The sequence below is a fragment of the Hipposideros armiger genome, unplaced genomic scaffold (genome assembly GCF_001890085.2).
Source record: "Hipposideros armiger isolate ML-2016 unplaced genomic scaffold, ASM189008v1 scaffold_9, whole genome shotgun sequence".
NCBI lineage: Eukaryota > Metazoa > Chordata > Mammalia > Chiroptera > Hipposideridae > Hipposideros > Hipposideros armiger.
In genome coordinates this window covers 418,649-439,793 of record NW_017731359.1, presented here as the reverse complement: position 1 = coordinate 439,793, position 21,145 = coordinate 418,649, and the positions used below count along the sequence as shown (strand labels likewise).

The following is a 21,145-nucleotide window of genomic DNA, read 5'->3' as shown; positions in this document are numbered from 1 at the left end:
AAAAAAAAAATTTATATAAATGTCTAACCACTATGCTGTACACCTGAAATTAATATAAAATAATATTGAATATCAACTGTAACTGAAGAAAATAAATAATAAAATAAAATATGAAAAAAAAAGATACTAAAGAAACACTGTAAAAACTGTAATATAGAAACACACTCCCTGCCAGCTTCAAGCTTTCTTTAGGGATTTGGCCTCCTCCTCAGGGGATGGGGATACCAAGAAAAGCACTAGACTTCTCTTTCCTTCTTGTCTACTCTAATGTAGTAGGCTGGGCCAAGCTGTGCTCTAGGCAGCTGCCTGCATCCTGACCCCAGACTGCAGACGTGCCATTGGCATTTCCGTCTTCTGTTCGTGTTGTATGTAAGATGAGTATTTAAGACCCTGTGCTCCTTTTTAATGAAGGCCCAGGAGGAGCAGGCCGCCTCATCTAAGGGGAACAAACAGAAACAGAAAGAAAAAACAGATCAGCCCCGCGAGACTCAGAAGGACAAACGTCGTGTGGCCTCCAACAGGAAGGGCCTTACTGATACAACTTCTCAAATCGTTGTCCCCCTGTCAGATCTAGACCAGAACAATTTCTCTGAGCAGCACTTCCAGGAGAAATTCATCAGGTGGGTCTCCGAGCAACCGGGGGAGGGAAATACTGAAGCCCCACACCGAGGGCGCAGCTACCACAGCAGCAGATGGGAGGGCACAGGGCTGCTCTGCCTGTGGGGCCCTGTGAACCGCCATGCCTAACCCCATCAGGACAGGACCCCTCCCAGGCACGAAGGAAGCATTCTCACTTGAAAAGCCTGTGTGCTCATTTGCAGGCTGAATCATTTCCGGTGGATCGTGCCAGCCAACGGTGAGGTGACGTTGCGAGTGCACTTCTCTTCTACTGACCTCGGGAACTTTGACCAGACGTTTAACTTCGAGATCCTTGGAACTCGCCGCCAGTACCAGCTTTACTGCCGCAGTGTCTGCACTTACCCATACATTTGCCAAGACCCAAAGTAGGTGCATTTTATTTTAAAAGAAAGAAGAGGTTGACACACACATTTGAGGTCCCACCACCACCACCACCATGCTCCTTTGAACAAGGTGGCTCTTAATGCTAATGTGGAATGGGGACAGGTTCCCCAGATCCTCTGGTCCTGGGCCTCAATGTCTTGGATACTGACTAAGCCACAGGAATGACGTGATGCTACGAGAGTGAGAAAAAGAACGTTAATAGGTGTGAACCTATCTATAGCAAGTTAGTTTGCTTATTTAACTATTCAGCAAATTTAAACAGATTCTATATTTACTGTAGGACTTTTGGTCCTACAATATGAATATATGTGAGAATCTCTATGGTTGGGCTTTTCTCTGAGCCACTGAACACCACCATGCCCCCTGTGAACCACATGGAGGCACCTGGCTGAGCAAGCTAGCGGGGCAAGCACCCCTCGCACCCCCGCGAATCTTTTGTAGCTCCTCCATCAAGAGGAGCCCTTTTGCAGTTCTGACGGAGGAGCCACATTGTACGAGGAACTCAGAAACTAGTTAATATCCACCGGAACTAGTTTTCCATAGGGATTCTCAGGGGTTTTCCTAGCTGAGCACAAGAGAACGGGAAATCCAACTCGGCTCCATCATCAGCCCCTCGTTAGGAAAGATACCAGTGGGAATTTTTTTTCTCAAGTTCAAACTGTACTATTTTCACTCAGGACCCGGGAGAGGAAGGGAGCAGGAATAAAAGCTCAACAAAGGTCCTCAAATTATGAACCATTCTGCCTCCAGACACCTGGACCCCTGCTGAATAGGGAGTGGTGGGCTTAGGTAAACATCAAGCGGTGCGTTGAACTGCCCTTCAGGCAGCCTCTCCTCTGCTTTTCCTCCCCTGTATTCAGAGTGGTGTTCCCTCAGCGGAAGATGGACATGAAGAGAGATGAAATCGTCTTTAAGAAATATGTTATGAGCATGGAGAGGTTTTACTTCGGGCCACTGCTTTGTGGAAAATCAAGAGATAAGTAAGTGTTCCATTATCTCAAAGCAGGTTTCAGACCCCTGGCCTGGATTCCTGAATGATACAAGCAGGGTTCCTATATTAGACATAGCTTTTACTAATGCTGTCTCAGTCCCTGAACCACAAATCAGGAGAACTGGGTTCTTGTGCCCCAAGTTTATGCTAAGCACCCAGATGAAAGAGGGTGCCATTTTCTCAGATGGGAAAGCCTGGAAGAGAACCAGGTTTTGGTGGGAGAAGGATAGGATCAAGAGTTCGCTTTGGGATATATTAGGTTTGAGATCCTTGGAAGACATAACTAGTAGCCACATAAAGCAGGGAATAAGCTATACAGTTTTGGTTCTCAGAAAAGAGAGACCTATCTTCAAGACAACAAAAGCCATGGGCATGGATGAGATTGCCTAAGAAGACAGGATACAGTAAGGAGAGAGAAGGACCACAGATGGAACCCTGAAGAGCTCCACCACTCACAAGAGTTGAAACCAACAAAGGAAATGAGAAAGAGGGCCAGAGCTATTGGTGGAAATCAGAAAAGGGTGGTGTCACAGAGCCACGAGGAGAGGGTGTGGTCAGCTATGTTGAATCCTTTAGAGAGGACGGAGAGATGAGGACATCATTATCCACGGGGTTCAACAACATGGAGGTCACCAGGGGCCTTAGCAAGAGCCCTTTAAAGGGAGCTCTGAGGATGAAGTCCAAGTGAAACGACAAGGGAGTCAGGGGGAGGTGAGGAAACAGAGACAGGGTGTGAAGATAGCTCTTTGGAAAAGCGTGGCTGTGAAGAGAGCTGGAAGGAGTTGAGAATGGGAGGGAGACATAGAGTCCAAGGAAGGCTGTTCATACACTGTTGTTCTTCCAATATATGGATGCCAAGGGGAAGTAGGGAGGAAGGGATTGGAGTTTCAGGAGAACGTAAGGGCCATCGGCTCCCTAAGGCAACACTATGGGATGTGTAGATTGGCCTTTGCCTGGAAGAGGGACCATCACCTCATGCAAGGAGAGAGGACGGTGAGATAGCTTCAGGTGCAGGGAGGTTTGCAGATTTGGTTGGAACAGCAAGGAGGGTCACATGCAACTGTCAATTTCTCCAGGGCAAATGATGTAAGGACATCCCTAACAGTGACAGAAGTGGAGGGAAGTTAAACATGTTGAGAAAATGGAAAAGGTATGAAACAGTTTTTGTGGAAAGTTGGAGAGGGAGACTATTAGAGAAATAGATTAAGATGATCAGACAGAATTGGAGGCCCAGGTAAGGTTGATGATCATACATTTTTAGTGAAATTATTTTTTCAGTTATTCACAAATTTCTTATTATATAGGCAGGGAGATGAAACCAAAACTAGAACCAAGGTCTCCACATGTCTTCATTCACTCTGGTATGTATTGTGATGAATAGAGAGGGTTTATTTCTCTGCTTACTTGGTGGAACTAGTGAGCCATCTTTGTTCTCCATTCTCTTAATCCCTCCACTTTGTTTCCTGAGATGCTGGACTAGAAAGTGATGGTGAAGAGGGTTTGCTGATGATGGAGAGGGTCTTCAAGGCCCAGAAGAAGGGCTTAGGAGAGGGAAGGAGTCAGGGTCAGATTGATGGACATGAGAAGCCTGGGGTGGGAGTCAGGGAAATGATGGCCATTCAGAGAGGCATGTGTTCGGGACACCACTGGAATTCACCAGGATTGAGGGACAAACTGGTCCAGAAGGAGGACGGTTATGTGACCCAGAAACAAGGGCTGCTGCAACCAGTTGTAATTCATTTATTCTTTTAAACCTTCCTGAGCCTCAGTGTCCTCATTTGCAAAAATGGAAAATAGCAGCACCCACCTCACAGATTTGCAAAGACTACACTGGATAACACACATGAAACTTCTAGCACAGTGACCGATGGTGGTGATTCCTGATTGGAGGTGAAGGCCACCACTCCTTTGGCAGTCACACAGAGGGCGCTCTGTCTCTCTAACTGATTTGGTCTCTGCCATCACAGCCTGTCCAAAAATTTTTGAACTGTTTCTGGGCACCAGTGGGTGCTGTGGTGCCCTTCTTCTCTGACCTGTGCTATGATCTCTGATGATCTGCATCTTTACTGGCAGCTCTTGTGCTTTCCATGGTTCCTTTTCTGTTCAGTACCATTAACTAAGCAGCTTCTAGTGCCCATGCTGCTCAACCCTGTGACTCTCTTCCTAAGGTACCAAGGAACAGAAACAGCCCCGTAACAGTGAGCAATGCAAAATAATCCACGTGGAACAGTAACATTCTGTGCGGGTGTAGAAGGCGTTGAATGAGGTCATCTCTAAGGCAGATGTGAAAGAACAAGTTACTCAAATGATCATTTCTCCTGGAAATATAAGCACTAGGAAGGATGGAGCTGTATATTTCTCAGAATTCTTTGCAATTATTCACATAAAAACTACCATTCGTTGGGCCCTTGTTATCTGCAGCTGTCCCAAGAGCATTGGGTGCACCATTTCATTTAATACAGAAATCCCAAGAGGCATCATCATTTCATCTTAGAGATGAGGAGGAGACCAAGGTTTGGGGGCATCAGGTCACAACTGCAAGTCCTCACAACCACAAAACTTGTGTTCTGAGTGACATGCCGCTGCCTCCATGGAATCACACTGTCCTTTGGAATTGCCTTGCGCCTCACAATCTCCTTTTCCACCTGAGCTCTCAGTCAGTCCCCACATCCACGTCTCTAATGTATCCCTCATTTTTGTTCATTTCCAGATACAAGTCATCCTTGTTCCCGGGCAACATGGAGACACTGACAATCCTGAACACTTCCCCGATGGTCGTGGATGTGTTCTTCTCTTTCCAGAATGATGTCAAAGCAAACACTTACTTCTTGGAGCCCATGAGCATGACTCTAAAACCCAATGAGAAGCAGGTACAGTCCCATGGAAACCAACCCACCAGGGCAAGGCTTTCTTGGGAAACCTGAGGCCCTGGCATCCTCAGTGTCAATGCGCTTTGTTTTAACTCTTCCATTAGATGCTGAACATATGGGCCTACCCTACCGCAGTTGGTGTCTTTGAAGACAGCATTGTCTGCTGCATCAAGGAGAACCCAGAGCCAGTCATCTTCAACTTAAGCTGCCAGGGGATCCGCCCAGAACTGGAGCTGGATCCCAGGCAATTACATTTTGACCGGCTCCTGCTGCACAGGTCAGAGTTCTGGATGACACCAGCACTGGGATGGAATTGAAAGAATATTTAGTTCTAGGGTGACCCACTCACCCTGATTTATCAGGACTTGCCAGGTTTTAGCACTGAAAGCCCTGTGTAATGGGAAACTTCTGGTCTTGTACGAATCAGGATGGTTGGTAACCCTACTGAGTTAACATGGGTTCAATGGCTGGACTTCAGCAAGTTCAAGTTCCCCACCCTCGCCCCCCAAGATCAACTGCCAAAGTGTGTGCATATTTGCATTTTTCTCAGGACTCGCTTTTTCCAGATTCTCAAAGCAGATCCTAAAAGGTTAAGAATCTTTGGTCTAGAAATTAGAATACAAACAGAGCACATTTAGACCAAAACTAGAACTTACATATTCATTCACTGGAATCATATTCTTCTACATAGAGAATGTTTATTTCTGGGGCTGCTGGGAGAGAATATTGTTATGATATGGATCCTGCATTCTTTGATCAATACCATCGGGCCCCATTCCATGATAAATACAGATTAGTGAACCTAAGCAATAACTGAAACAGCAAGTACTTTTTCTGACCTGCCATAAGAAATCAAAATCATTTGAAACCAATAAAATGTCTTTTGGTCTCTGCAGAAAAGAAACCAAGGTACTTCTTCTCCGCAACGTCACTAACCTGCCCGTAGCCTGGCGGATCTCCAGCCTGGAGCACCTGGGCGATGACTTCACCGTGTCCATGGTACAGGGCTCCATCCCCGCCAGGGCTGAGTACAGCCTGCAGGTGCACTTCCAGCCCTCCAAACCCGTCAACATCAAGAAGGCAATTCGGCTAGAGGTGAGGCTTTCACATCATCAGACTCGGTCGTCAACATGTGTACACCTCAGGTTCCCTGACACACATACTACCAGCACATGTATGCATACACACACACTACCAACAGAGACACTGCAAACACACACACTACCAACAGCCACACACTGCCAATATTCACACACTACCAATACATGTACACACACACTACCAACAACAGACACTACCAACACACACACACACGCACACACGCGCGCGTGCACACACACACGGTCAGGTCTCCCTGTTACACGCTCTCATCTGATCCCCATTCAACAACTCTGCACACACTGTAAGCTCCATAAAGACAGTCTTGTTCACAGCCGATTTCCCAGTGGTAAAAACAAAGCACTCAGTCAATGTCCAGTGAACGAATGAATGAATGAATGGTGTTACTGTTCCTAGGTGAGCATTAGATTCCTAATTTCACACCCCACCCAGTCACCACTCAGATTCCTATCTCAGGAAATGTCACCCTCCATCCAGTTGCTCCCACAGGCACCTGGGAATCACCATTGATTCCCCCTTTTCCTGACGGCCTCCCCGCTAATCTAATCCTCCAAAAGTCTTGTCAATTCTGCGTCTGTCCATCCACTTCTCTGTCTGTACTGCCACTAGCACCCTCGTCCAGGCCACCTGCAGCGTCTCTCACCTGGACTTCCGCACAGGCTTCCTAGCTGGTTCCCCTCATCACATTCCCCACAAGTGTCCAGAGAGATGGAGAAAAGGTCAGTCATTGTCCTTCCTGAAGCTCTCCGCTGGCTTCCAGTTGCAGTAAAAAGAAAGCCCAGGGTCGCCTGCTTCTGAAGGCCTGCCTGCCTCTGTCTCCGCGTCTCACTCCACCCCTGCTCTCTCTCATTGGCTCCCATCACATGGCCTCTCAGCGTTTTCCTATTATCCTCAGGCTCTGTGGGAAGATGGCCTCTGCTTTAGGACCTGCTAACTGCTTCCACAGGTGATCATTCCATCAAGGGGATCCCCTGTTTGTGCGCCCACTCACCCTGTCTTCTGTCCTTCAGAGCACTACCCCTTTCTGCTATTATCCCATTTCTTTCTTTACCCTCTCATGTGAACTCCACTGGGCAAATTTCTCCTGACTTTTCCATTTTCTGAATTGGTTTCCCAGGGCTGCTCTAACAAAGGGCACAAAGTGAGTGGCTTCAAGCAACAAACACTTATTCTCTGACAGTTCTGGGGGCCGGAAGTCTGAAATCAAGGTGCCAGCAGGGCCACGCTCCCTCTGAGGGCTCTGGGGAGGATCCTTCCTTGCCCCTCGAGCTTCTGGTGTTCCTTGGCTTGTGGCTGCATCACTCCAGTCTCTGCCTCGATCTCCACAGGGCCTCCTCCTCTGTCTGCGTCCTCTCCTTTTTTGTCTCTTACAAGGAAACTTGTCATTGGATTTAGGGTCCACCCCTGTAATCCAGGACGAGCTCACCTCAAGATCTTTAACTTAATTACATCTGCAAAGACTTTTTCCAGATAAAGTCTCACAGATTCCAAGCATTCAGATAAGGATACTTTTTGGGGGACTCCATTCAACCCATGACCCCATCATATCCCCAGCGTTAGCACAGGTCTGAACCTAGAAGGCACTCAGTAGAATCTGTCAAATGAATGAATGAACAGATATCACTGATTTGTGATGCTTGAATCAACTCTGCAACAATCAAGGGGTCATCCAAACTCCTCCTTGAATACCTCCAGGCCCAGAAAACGTACCAACACTCCACGCAGCCTGATCTTCCTTTGAACAGGACTGACTGTCAACTCTTCCTTAGGTTGAGTTCAGATTTCTCTCTGTAATTTACACAAATTAACCCTGTTTCTACCTTTTGGAGCCAGTCAATGGATCTAATCTCTCTTATTACCTACCCATGACTTCAAATAGGTGAAAACATATATTGATGGATTTATTAAATCCACCAATGGGTATGAGTCTGGAGGTGATAGTCAACATTTTTAACACCAGTCTCCACACAGATACAGATCCCTGCCCAGTGAGTGCAGGCCACATAGCTGGTAGAGGGTCCCAACTCCGAGGGTGGGCAGCAAAAGAAAGAAGGCAAAACTGAAGCCGGTCCATTTTGTTCTGTGAGACATTGCGAAAATGCTTGATGAAAGAAAAGATGGAAACTCTGAGTTAAAATTTGAGTTTGGTGGCAGGTACAGATTTTCCTCTTGGCACCCAAAGCACAAGTAATGGGGAGTGGTGACTTAGTTTTTCAACTTGAGGCTTCAGCAGAGAGGCAGGTGGTCTCCAGGCAGAGCAGGAGAGCCATACCCACCGCCCAGCAGCTCTTCACCTTGACAAACAGACCCTTTATCACCCCCTCATTAGCCTCAAGAGTCACCAGTTGGGTCCAGCTGACCTCTGACGCCAGTTCAAAGGTTCCTCAGGACAGTAAGGAATCACCAGGGGCAACAGTGGAGAGGACTCTGAGCAACTGGAGGCTGAGGAGCTTGTTGTTGTTTTTGGTTTTTTTCACATTTCCAACTTTAAGAGCAATGTTCACATAAATAAAACATTAGAAGCATTAAACACTTATTTTATATGAAAAATCTAGCACTTTTTCCACAGGTTGAGCCAGATACAAAGAATCGACCACTTTAGATATATGAAATGAGTAGAGCAAGGATGATTAAGAATATACAATTTTTCCATTTCCACTGTCCGAAAAATACTCTTCAGGTTTATTTTATTTAAAAAGATCTGAAGAACACTTTTCTGCAAGGTATATTCACAGCTCAAACTTCAGTAATGTAGCAACAATCATGCAAATAATTTAAACCCAGTAATCGGACAAGATAGAAAATGCAGTCTTTTTTCCCCATTCTTATATTGACTGTCAACACCAGCATTCCCTAAAGCAGCGGTTCTCCACCTGTGGGTCGCGACCTCTTTGGGGGTCGAACGACCATTTCACAGGGGTCGCCTAAGACCATTGGAAAACAAAATGATATTTACATTACGATTCATAACAGTAGCAAAATGACAGTTATAGAGTAGCAACGAAAATAATTTTATGGTTGGGGGTCACCACAACATGAGAAACTGTATTAAGGGGTCGTGGCATTAGGAAGGTTGAGAACTGCTGCCCTAAAGGGTGTTATGAAAACACTAATCCTACCAAAGGCTCAGTGAAGACAAAGCTAAATTTATTTCAGAAATATCCCATACGCTATCCCCTTGTTCATGATTCCCATTGCATGTTACGTAGTTCAGGCTCCGAGCGCCTCACGGGTCCTTCTTTTACTGAAGAACTTCTCTTACCCTGACAGGTTTTAGACGTAGACAATCTTGTTGGAATTGTTCAAGTTGAGAACATCATGGTCTTTGCAGAGTCCTACGACATCGCCTTGGACATCACCTTCCCCAAAGGTCTGTTGACCCCTTCAAGGAGAGTGTTTTTTTTGGTTGTTGTTGTTGTTGTTGTTGTTTTTTAGCTGAGCCATCCTGCCACCTGTTGGCAGCTCAGCGGCTGCTCAGCTTGGGCCGGGACTCGAACCGCTGTTGCTCAGAGCTCAAACTCTTGAGCGAGCTCTTAACCAACTGAGCCACACAGCCGGCCCAAGGAGAGTGTTTTTAAAAGTCACATCTTTTTATTTAGTGCAGCCTATTCCATGTGAAAAGGAAGACTAGTGGTTGTCGAGGAGGGAGTAGAATTTCAGTGAATAGTAATGCAAACCCTAGAGTGATATTAGCAACATTACCATGAATCTCAGTTTCTCCAACTGGAGGTAACAAGACGGGGGGTAGTGAGTCATAAATATAAAATTTGCAGAGCTCTTTTCTGAACAGTAGCCTGAGAGTGAATACCTATCGTCCTGTTTTCTGTCACTGCTATAACAAATTACCAGTAGCTTTGTGGCTTAAAACAAGACAAATTTACTATCTGACAGTTTCGTAAGTCAGAAAATCCAAAAGGAATCTCACTGGGCTAAAATCAAAGTGTTGGCAGGGCTGCATTCCTTTCTGGAAGCTCTGGGCAAGAATCCATTTCCTTGCCTTTTTTAGCTTCTAGAAGCCACCCACATTCATTGGTTCATGGTCCCCTTCCTCCATCTTCAAAGCCAGCAAAGTTGGGTCAAGCCTTTCTCACAGGGCCATCTCAATGCTTCTCCAATTTTTGTCTTCCTCTTCGACTTTTGAGGATCCTTGTGATTACATTGGGCCCATCAGAGAACCCAGGATAATCTCCTTATATTAAAGTCAGATGATAAGCAACCTAAATTCCATCTTATACTTTAATTTCTCTTTGCCATGTAAAGTAGAATAGTCACAGGTTCCAAGAATTAAGACATGCACATCTTTGGGGCTGAGGAGTGGGTGGCATCGTTCTTCCCACCACACTGCTCTAACACCCAGGTTAGATCCCTCCCTTTGGCGTGCACTTTTCCACTATCCCACCTATCTCTGATAGGTCTCCTTCTCAACAAGAGTTGTAGAATGTTAGAGCTAATATTTGCCTAACTAGCATTAGTCTTATATATCAAGATATTTATTACAGCATAAGGTATAGCAATGGAAAATTGGAAATAACCTACGTAAATGTCTATCAATAATGGAATATTATTATTGTAGGAATAATATTATAAATTATAGAACAGCATATCATGATATATTATGCAACCATTAAGATCACATTGATGAATTCAAATATTAAAAAAAAGATCACATTGATAAGGAGTTTTTAACTATCTATGCAAATGCTTATGATATAATGCTAAGTAAAACAATATAAATTTATATATAATATCCAAACTCTGTATAGTAGACACTTGATACAAAAACTTTTTTAATACTGGAAGTTTTAGCTAATGGGACACATATAAGGAAGGACGTGGTCCTAGGATGGAAGCCAGAGGGAGCCACCCTGTTGAACTGGGTACAAGAGCTCTGTCTGTTGTTTAATTAAAGACAATTAAATTATGTCTTTAATTAAGACTCAGTTACAGGAGGTTTTTTTTAACCACAGTGCTTTCAGAAAACAAACCCACTGAAATTGTCATCGTGGATTTTCCATGTGAACTTCAATAGGAAGTTCCCCTGCTTCTCGCTCCCATGCCCACTCACCTCTCCCCACCCCGGCCCCTGGCCTCTGCAGGAGCTGAAGGAGGCCTCGATTTTGGGATTGTGAGGGTCATGGAGGAGGTGAAGCAGCCCCTGCAACTGAAGAACCGTGGGAAATATGAGATCATGTTCAGGTAACCTGCAAAGCATCGGGCATGTGGTTGTCTACATACACTCATGGGGTCAAGAGTGTGTCTGGGAGATTTAAAACTACAATTAATTGAGGAAATCATAAGAACCATCTTTGCTTTTAGCCTCTCTTGGCTTCAATGAATGGAATTCCAAATGCTAAGAGAGCAGATATTTTCACACTGCTCTCAATTCTGTGACTTTATAGGGACCCTTAAGGGCCCTCTGGATACACCTGGAGCCACAGAGGTCTGGGGGTGGGGAAGGAGACTAAGAGAGGTTGTGTGGAGGAGATACTGGGGTGAAGGGAAATTCTGGGGTGGAGGGACAGATGGGAGAGACATGGCCCCAAGCTGTCCTGCCCTCCTTTCAGCTCTTCTCTGTTTCATAAGTTGGTGTTCCACATAAGATTTCATGTGAAGAAGGGATGTTCCAATTGTCTTTTTAATTTTAAGAACCACTGTATTATACATTTCAAATGGCAGTCCGCTGGAATAGAGGTCCAGCTTGATCTCTTAATCTCTTGAGATTAAAAATGAAACACTAAATAAGAGAGAGTCCTCGGAGACAACAGGGTGGCACGGGGTGGGGGGCGGGAGGAGGTCACTTGGGCAGGGTCACACAACCCCCGAGGCAGTGCCAGCACTCATGGCCAATTGATTTCTAGGGAAGATCATCCTTCCTCCAGAAAAATTCACAGGTGATAAAGGAACTCCCCACTTGCAGACTTGGAAGAAATTTGATATATTCACTTCAGCTCAGAGAATGCTGAAAATAGAGAGGTCCCACCTCAATACTACTATTAGTTAGACCTGTGTATTGAAATAATTAACTATAAATAAAAGCTTAACAAATCTAGAAGAAAGCCACTGGCACTTTGGAATTAGTGCTGAATGGAAACTTGCCCGTTTCTGAGTTTTGTTTCAGATTATGACAGGGCATTCGCTCTGCTCTTTTAGGTTGCATGGAACAGAGTCACCCTGGTGATGAGGGGTTTGTGAAGGGAGGTGAGGAAATGCAGACACCTAGCATGCAGCAATGGAGAGGCTAGGTCTCCCGGGACATGGGGATGACATTTGGGTCCCCAAGGCAACCCCCACCTCCACTTAAGTTCCTTGCCCCTTCTGCAGTCCCCCTGCCATTCTCATGAGTCAGCTTCTCCCTGTGGCTTCTCACCTCACCCCTACTGGGCCACAACCTCCCTTTCTGAGCACCTCTGTTGCATGGCTTCTGCCCCCCACTTTCTCTTGTTTCTTAGATCTCCTGTCTTCTGCATCACTCCCTGTTCCTTCTGTGTGTACTGCATTCCATCTCAGAGCGAGGAGGGAGGGAAGGAGGGAGGCAGAGAGAGATGAATTCATTCAGTTGACCCTTATCCAGCATCAAGTGTCCTGTTGGACAGATATCTCCTGCAAGGGCACCTCTTGACCATGGGGTAGAGATGTCTGTCTTTGTCTCAAGCATCAATCCTTGGCCTGTCAATCCTGGCTGAAGAGGGGCAGTCACAGAGTACAGTACACAGTGGACACAGCTGAGCATAGTAGGTAAACAGGGTTGGAGACATGGCAGGCGCTTTACAGTCTAGAGTCTCCTCTCTAGTGTCGTGGGTTTCCTGAATAATGACTTACAGTGACTTTTATTCTCATCTTCCAGCTTTTCTGTGGACTCCTTAGGGATTTCGGTGACCAATTTAAATTCTATGATCTCAGTCCAACCCAAGAAGGGCTCACTGACCACCACAGAAAAGCCCACCAATGTCCAGGTTTTCTTCCGTGCAAAAAAGGAAGTGAAGGTCGAGCACCAGCCAATCCTGCGCTGTCAGGTAAGAGTGCAAAGGGAGCACTCACTCAGTGGCAGGATTGTAGGACTCACGTCAAGAAGAGTACATGGTCTAACCCACACTTCAAAGGGAAAAAGGGAGTGCTGGCCTGGCTGGCAATCAGAGAGGATATGAGGTCGGACCATTATGTTCGTGAACTCATCCTAAAAAAAGTGCTACATACCTCACTGCTGAATATAACTATGGTCACCTTCGAAGTACTCCCCTTGGGAAGCTATGCACCAATGCCAGCGCCTAGTCCATCCTTCAAAGCAATTTTGGAACTCTTTTTCTGGAGTGGCCATCACAGCTGTTGTCGTATTACCCTTGGTGTCCTGAATGTCATCAAAATGTCTTCCTTTCAGTATTTCCTTTATCCTCGGGTAAAGAAAGAAGTCATTGGGTACCAGATCAGGTGAGTAGGGAGGGTGTTCCAATACAGTTATTTGTTTACTGGCTAAAAACTCCCTCACAGACAGTGCAGTGTGAGCTGGTGCATTGTTGTGATGCAAGAGCCATGAATTGGGGAAAAGTTCAGGTCGTCTAACTTTTTCACGCAGCCTTTTCAGCACTTCCAAATAGTAAACTTGGTTAACTGTTTGTCCAGTTGGTACAAATTCATAATGAATAATCCCTCTGATATCAAAAAAAGGTTAGCAACATCGTTGCAACAAGTTCACGAACTTAATTGTCAGACCTCATACACCAGGGTTTGGTCCCCAACTAGCAGGCACAGGTAGGTCAGGTGGGAGGTATGCAAACTCATCAAAAATTGAGAGTGCTAGAGAGGAAATGTGGACCCTGGTCTTTGGGGAGCACCTGAGACAGGGAAGCTGAGTTCAGTCATCAAGTGCATAAGAACAGTGAGGAAGTGAAACAGGAGACAAAGTTGTTCTGTGTTGATCCATGACTGGTACACAGTCCTAAGTCTGATGTTAGTACTTGCTAATATTGTTGATGCAATAATATAAGGAGAATGAAATAAAGAATTTGGCTTCATGTCAGTGATGAAAATAGGGAATGAAGAAGACAGTCATGGGAATTCTGGAGCTATGCTGATGGCTGACATTCTCCCAATTCTTCTTCCCTTTCTAGATCATTGAACCCAATGTTGCAGAAGGAGGTGAAATCATTGCCAGCATCCCAATTAAATTTTCTGTGAATGCAGTGTGCTCCAAATACCACATTAGCCCATCCTCCGTCATCAATTTTGGGGCTTTGATCTGTGGCACTCGTAAGAGTACCACCTTCACCATAGAAAATCAAGGTGTTATTGACTTCAAGTATGCCCTTTATAGGCTGACGGGAGAGAGCCCCATTTATCAAAAGAAAATGTAAGACAAATATTTACTTAACTCATGTCATTCCCTGGTTAATTAGTACTTTATATTTTACAAAGATTTTTCATTTGTTTTATCTAAATTCACCCAATTCCCTTTTGTGGGAGAGGTTAGTAAAGTTGAGAAATGGCTCATCCAAAATGATGCAAGAAATCACCAGTATATCTCAGTTCTGAACCCACATCTCTGACTACAGATTTCATATACTTTCTAACTGCTATCGAATATATGATAAATTTTAATTGAACGGATATAAAGCCTTCTGTTCGGGATTGTGTCTGTTGTCCTGGTGCTTCTAGTGTGCTGCAAGACTTACTAGTGAGTCACTGCCCTATCTATTGTTCTGTAGGATGTCAAGGGACTATTATAACAGCACGCTAAATCCAAAGAAATCAAAGCTGTGCTTCATGATAGGATGGCAAAGGGTACCCTGGAAATGTGGACTAGAGAAGGCATGGTGATGCCTTCAGTCTATTGGGATTTTTACCTTCTCCCCATGAAGATACTTTATCACAACAGCTAACTTAATAGTTGTTGCAACAGCAAAACATGTGTTCTTCAAAAGGTGGCTCTCAATCAATTCACCAAAACAGTTTACCTTTTTGAATGCTTTTGGCCTTTATTTGATTGTCATATTCTTTTTTAGTAAATTTTGGATGGTTTTACCAATTCCCAAGGCATTTTGTCTTAACTTCTAATTGCCTTGCTAATTAATTAATTATTAATTAATTTAAAATGGACTTTCTAATTGTTTTAAATCATGTATACAGCTTTACATTATAATTGTTTCATATCTTTGTGGATATCCTCTTCAATTTTTACAAAGTTCAACTGTATCAAGAAACTTTGGGTTCAACTGTCTAAAGTCTCTTTCTCCCAAATTTAATTTCAATCTAATTTTTGTATCATTTATTTTATAATAATTTAATAATGTTTACTTACAGATATTAATATATAATTATGTTTTACTTTAAATTGTTTTTAATTTAGTTTTTATTTTTACATGCACAAATTCATGCAAAACACCCACAAGGGGATAGAACTTCAGTCGTTCTGGCCAATAAACAAGTGAATGCTCAAATATATAAAACTCTCAAAAGTTTAAGATTTTACCTCAAATACATTTGAGTATTTTAGGGAAATAGTTTCCAGGCAAATGAATTATTGGATAAACTAGTTTCAAGTGAAGTGAACACTTTCCAAAACCTGTGTTTGTGTTATTGTTTAAACTAAGTCTTAATAACACCATGACTATAAATGTGAAGAAAACAGACAGAATTTAATCTACTTGCCGTTTCATTTTTTTAAGTGAGATCAGGTAAAAGATTTGATGTCTGCAAATAACTTCCACATACTGCTTTCCAGTGAACGCAAGTAAACATTTTAAAATTATTATTTTCTTGCAGTAATTTTTAATGTCCTTATGAATCATATTTAATAAATACAATTACTGCATAGTTTTGTCACAATTGTTAAAGAAGTTTGACTAATGATGAATGCTGACTATGCTACTCCAATGCCCTCTTGGGCAGAGAAGGGCCCTTTCCTGCATTCCTAGGAGAAGGGACTTTGCAAGCAGGCAGATAGGTGGTGCTTAATGTCACTACCCCAACCTAAGTGTGTACTGTCGCTTGTTTAATCAGGATCAGCCATATTCGGCAGACCAGATCCCGGGAAAGCGACGCCTTCTACAAGACTGGCCCTTCCAAAGCAACCAAGTTCTCTGAGTCTGTTCAGAAAGATGTAAACATCACTAACCAGGTGAGTGCTCTTTTCCTTGTTCACAAAAACCCTGGAAGGCCACTTTTCAACTAGTTCTTGCAGCAAATGCCTCCCTAGGAAAGCAAGAATTGAATCTACTATAGCGGGAATATTAAATAGCTACACTGAAATATCACTTTTCATTTTAAGACAAGGTGTTACGACTTTTAATTTGGATCTCCTCTTGACAGCATCTCATGACTGGTGGAAGGGCTCCGACTCTGTCACCCACTCCACCTCCACCTCTCCCACCCCTCCCACCATTTCCTGCAGATGCGCTTCACCCATGGCATGTTCACCGTGTACCCTGGGTTTGGCTCCATTCCTTCCGGAGGAACGCAGGTCATCACCGTTGACTGCGTGGCTGACCCTGTGGGAAGGTGTGAGGAGTTTATAGCTATCGATATCTCTGACCGAGACCCAAGAGACCAGCCTGCTGGCATTCCGTACAGCTTGTTGGCTGAAGCCTGTCTACCAGGTACTGAGCGCTTAGATTGGAAATCACCCCTGAAAACCCCTTCCTCTGAAACAACCTCCCACCACGCAAATGTCTAGCAAACATAGCTGGGCTGCCATCTTGGGGACCTTAGAACTTCCTCTAGTGTCTTCAGCCATATTTTTCCTTAAGGAATTACAAAGCATGCACACCTAGAGAGGATGTATAGCTTTAAACTCCCAGTCTTCCTGAGCTTGGTCCAGGATCCTCAAATGAATAGCATTCTCTGGGAACCATGGTATGATGGGCTATGGCACAAGACTCAGGAACACTGAATCCTGCTCATGGCCAGGGCTCTCCTTGTGAGCAACATATACACAGGGGACAGTGGTCAATGACCAGCATGCTATAACCTTAACTCAGCATGATCTCAGATGAAGCACAAGGAGAACTTTTGCTTTGGCTACAGACACTGTGCAGCCTCACACCAAAGTGAGCCTATGCCTCCTTCTTCCCTAAGTGCACCCCAGATCCTGGATCTTGCCCCCTCCTTACCATTGGGAGGAAGGGTGGTTGGGGTCTGGCAACCAACAAGAGCAGTACAAAAGAAGATAGAATTTGTCCCATCACTCGCACCATACCTCTTCTCTGTGACTGTCCTTTGTCGGAATCCAAACCTCCAAATGAGGAATTCCAGAAGGCAGGAATTGGGCTACCAGGCTTCATCTCACAGACTTCCCTCCACCCCCCAGCCTTCGTGACGGACAACAATGCCTTGATATTTGAGGAGCACCAGATCTGTAGCAGTGCCAACATGCACAACATCCTGCAGACCATAGAGAGCGGGGGGCTGTTTGTGGAGGACGAGAACAAGTTCATCTTCAGCAACGTCCTGGTGGGCCATCAGGCCAAGGCTCGGTTTAAGATCAGCAATGTGGGAAAGATCGCGTGTGATGTGAACCTTGTAGTTAAGCCTGTCTCCAGCAAGGTAAGCAGCCCCACTCGGCCCCAGAAACCCAGGGAAAGAGCTCTTGGAAACCCCTGCTCTGGGGCCTCTATACCTGAGTGGGGAGTATCTGGCCCTCAGGCCCTACTGGAAGATATGGGAGGGAACGGGGCAGTTTCTCTTAGGCCAAGAGCCATATATTTGTCTCAATGGGTGTCTCTTCTGGGTACCTCTGTGATAAGCTGGTATGCAGGAATGCGCACCTCACACATCCCTCAAACACTCATCGTGTGCCTATGATAGACCCAGCATTGTGGGGAGAGCCAAAATGAGTGCCAGCTCAGGCAGGCTGCCTCAAATTGCATATTCGTCTGGTAAAGGAGATTTGGGGGATGTCAGATTATAAGGATAAGGTGAAATGGTGGGCATTTATTGAGCCCCAGCTGTATGCTAGACACTGTGCTAAATAATTTACATTAATTACTTCATTTCATCCGCACAAGCTTATATTGTCAGACTTTGTATTATTATCCCCATTTTACAGTTAGAGAAATTGAGGCTCAGAAAGGCTAAATTCTTTCCCTAGGTTCCAGAGCCTAGGGACATAGGGGTAGGTTTAAAGCCAAGCTTCAGTCACATACAAGGTAAATAATAAGTACCCAGCTCAGGGTCTGCCAGACTCAGAACTGCCTTCCCCTCTGACTCAGACCATACTGAGATCCTTTTTCCTCACAGTGGAAGAGAAAATTCAGGCTGCCAAGAGAGAGGGCTTCGTTAATAGGTTCCACCCACCTTTAATTTCCAATCAGATGTGCTGCAAATGCCACCTAGTATCATCTCAGCTGCTTCAGTTCTCTGCCCAAAAGTGGAATCTTGGCCCAGGCGGTCCTTGGCCCCGGAGCTGGCATTGTTCACATCACTGATGGCGGTGGGGAGACCGCTAGGAGGGTTGGCCTAGCCTAGAGCTGAGAATAGAGTATGCATTCCCAGGGGACTGTCACCCACCACAGAATGGCAGGGTTTGAGAAACTAATTTCTTTTATGACTTCCCTCAGGCTCTGGTGACATCCAGTCATTACTGTCTAACTTTATTTGGTACATGAAGGGGTAGCTTTATTCCTATTCTGTACTAAAAACATAAAAAAGCAAGCAAGCCTGATTTCTAATCAAAGATAGGTTTTTAACAGGGGGCTTGCATACATTATATGTTTCCCTCCTCCTTCATTCCCTCCCTAATCGGCAGACTATCCATTGGAAAGAACAAAGAAAGGTTAGTGCCCTCAGCATAAGAACAAGAAGAAACAGTCAGTCTTGAATCCCACCTGCCTCCCATGAGAAAGAAAAACCCTTTTGAGGTCATGCCAGGGATCCTACAGCCTTCCCAAAGCACGGTCACAAGATGGGAACAGATCAAGTGCTATGGGAGGGAGTTTGTTCTAGCTAAAGCTCTTAGAGTTGCAAAGAGCAGAAACCCACTCAAGATAACCCAGACAAAGCCAGGCTTGTTCCAGTGAATCTGAGACCTCAGACAAGATCAGGATACACCATGCGACCAGAGCTCTGGGGGACTGGAACTGTCATCTGAAATCCAACCTTCCGAAGACCAGTAGAGGCTCTGTCCATCTTCCAAGGACCATGGGTCTTTCACTTATGCTGTCTCCATTGTTCCATCCTCTAGTCTGGCTTCCAGTTCAGCTTCAGATCAGTAACCTCCACTGACCTCTGGGCATCTTAAGTTAGTTCAGAGACAGAGATTGATACCTGACTATCTAAGATCTGGATTAGTTCTGCTATTTGAGTCAAAGATCACAAGTTTAGCCAGTTAGAGCTGAGAACCCCAGAGTACTTAGGCTGCTCCTTCCCAGGGGCATGACTATGCAGGCAATGGGACAGGTCTACTGCAGAACTTAGAGGAGGGAGCGTTCCCAGCAGGGGCAAAAGAGATAAGCAGCAAGCCCTGTGTAAACGCAAAGTAGCTAACACGCACACCGATCCCTGCCCCGCCCCCAGATTATTGCCCGCATCGTCGACATCTTTGAAGTGGAACCCAACAAGATGTGTGTTGCCAGTCGTTCGCATGCCTTTGCCACGGTGTCCTTCACCCCACAGGCCATGCAGACCTACCAGTGTATCTTCGAGGCTACCTTGGATGGCTTGCCCAGGTACCAGCTCCCCAGCAACCTCTCCTACAGCGGGGCTGCAGGCCACACTCTCTGGAGTGTCATCCCTGCCATGCCAAGCTGACAGGCCTCACTCTCCCTATTTCCTGCAGCAACCTCACCAAGAACCGAAGCCTCATGTTTGATATCGTGGGAGAGGGGAACCTCCCTCGAGTGACTATTGTGCGGCCAATTCTCCATAACCAATACGGAAACCCCTTGCTCCTCTTTAAGAGGCTTCTTCTTGGTCGTTCAGAGAAACTACCTCTCATCCTCAAGAACAATGGCACGATCTCCACTCAGGTACTGCTGGAGGGTGAAGCATGGGGTGGAAAGGGAGAAGAATCATTCAAAAGTAAGACTTCTGACACTGGGGTCTTGGCCATCCCTAATTTATGAGGACTTCTTTGATGTTCCTCATATGTTAACCTGTATAAGACGTGGGACATGCAGAGGGAAATCAGGCATGGTCCCTGCCTTCCAGGGGTGTAAGAAAGCAAATTACATAGTACACTAATAATTACTGTGTGAGGAGGCAGTGTACAGTGACATACACTAACCTTAGTGGGTAGGATTATGGGTATTCTTAGTGTCTTCTTTATTTCTTTACTTTTTCCTGTAATTAACATTGCATTTGTAATAAGGGGGGAAAAACATCAATGGGGTGAGAGATGTAATATCCGCAGGGACTGCTGGTTCAACAACTAAATTATGTTTTTATTTTACAAAAAAAAAATTGCTAAATTGTATAAGGGTTATGCAAAGGACTGTAGACTTTCGAAAATGTTCTACTCCCACTAAGGGATCAAGAAAAATGTTGCTGTATAATGATATTTGAGCTGGGCATTGAAGATAGCTAGGTTTCACTTGGTGGATGTGGCAGTGAGTACCTCTCAGGCCGAGAAAGAAAACTGCAAAGACAAAGGCACAGAAGCAAAAAGATGTAAGGTACAAACAGGAACCAGTAAGCAACCAGCTTTGTAAGAGCATAGCGTACAGGCAGAAGAGCAGTGGGAGGTAAAAATAGAAGGTAGAGTAAGGGGACAGCTTGTGGACGGCTTTGGATTCGACATGTATTTGAAACCCTGCAAGAAAGTATTACTATTCTTGTTGTTGTTATTATTTATACAGTTAAGGCTCATCTAGATCTGCCCGCATACTTACCTTTTTATTGCCTTCTGTTCCTGCATCTCCAACTTTCCATCTGAGATCCTTTTCCTCCCTACTGAAGAATACTTTTTAGTAGTCTGTTGGTGGTGAATTTTCTGTTTCTATTTGGAAAAATCTTCATTTCTCCTTCATTTTTAATGTAATTTTTACTGGCCACAGAACTCTGAGTTGGCAATTGTTTTATTTCAGCAAATGAGAGATAGAATTCGAATGTGTACTGGCTTCCATTGTTATTGCTGAGACACCAGCTTTAAGTCTAAAATGTCTTTTAAGGTCATCTTTTCCCTCAGGCTGTGTTTAACATTTTTACTCTGTATTTG

The 21,145-nt window shown here is 44.8% G+C and overlaps 1 protein-coding gene across 1 annotated transcript in view; it reads left to right on the top strand.

Moving 5' to 3' along the window:
* HYDIN (HYDIN axonemal central pair apparatus protein) overlaps positions 1-21,145 on the top strand; it is a 355,182-nt gene that overhangs the window by 285,093 nt on the left and 48,944 nt on the right. The window contains exons 47-61 of the mRNA XM_019653707.1: positions 412-620; positions 822-1,004; positions 1,884-2,003; positions 4,725-4,884; positions 4,989-5,161; positions 5,781-5,979; positions 9,274-9,373; positions 11,100-11,199; positions 12,848-13,016; positions 14,109-14,347; positions 15,997-16,114; positions 16,388-16,592; positions 17,303-17,538; positions 19,507-19,658; positions 19,769-20,010. Of these exons, the coding sequence (XP_019509252.1) occupies positions 412-620; positions 822-1,004; positions 1,884-2,003; positions 4,725-4,884; positions 4,989-5,161; positions 5,781-5,979; positions 9,274-9,373; positions 11,100-11,199; positions 12,848-13,016; positions 14,109-14,347; positions 15,997-16,114; positions 16,388-16,592; positions 17,303-17,538; positions 19,507-19,658; positions 19,769-20,010 (2,605 nt within the window). The remainder of the gene's footprint in view (positions 1-411; positions 621-821; positions 1,005-1,883; positions 2,004-4,724; positions 4,885-4,988; positions 5,162-5,780; positions 5,980-9,273; positions 9,374-11,099; positions 11,200-12,847; positions 13,017-14,108; positions 14,348-15,996; positions 16,115-16,387; positions 16,593-17,302; positions 17,539-19,506; positions 19,659-19,768; positions 20,011-21,145) is intronic.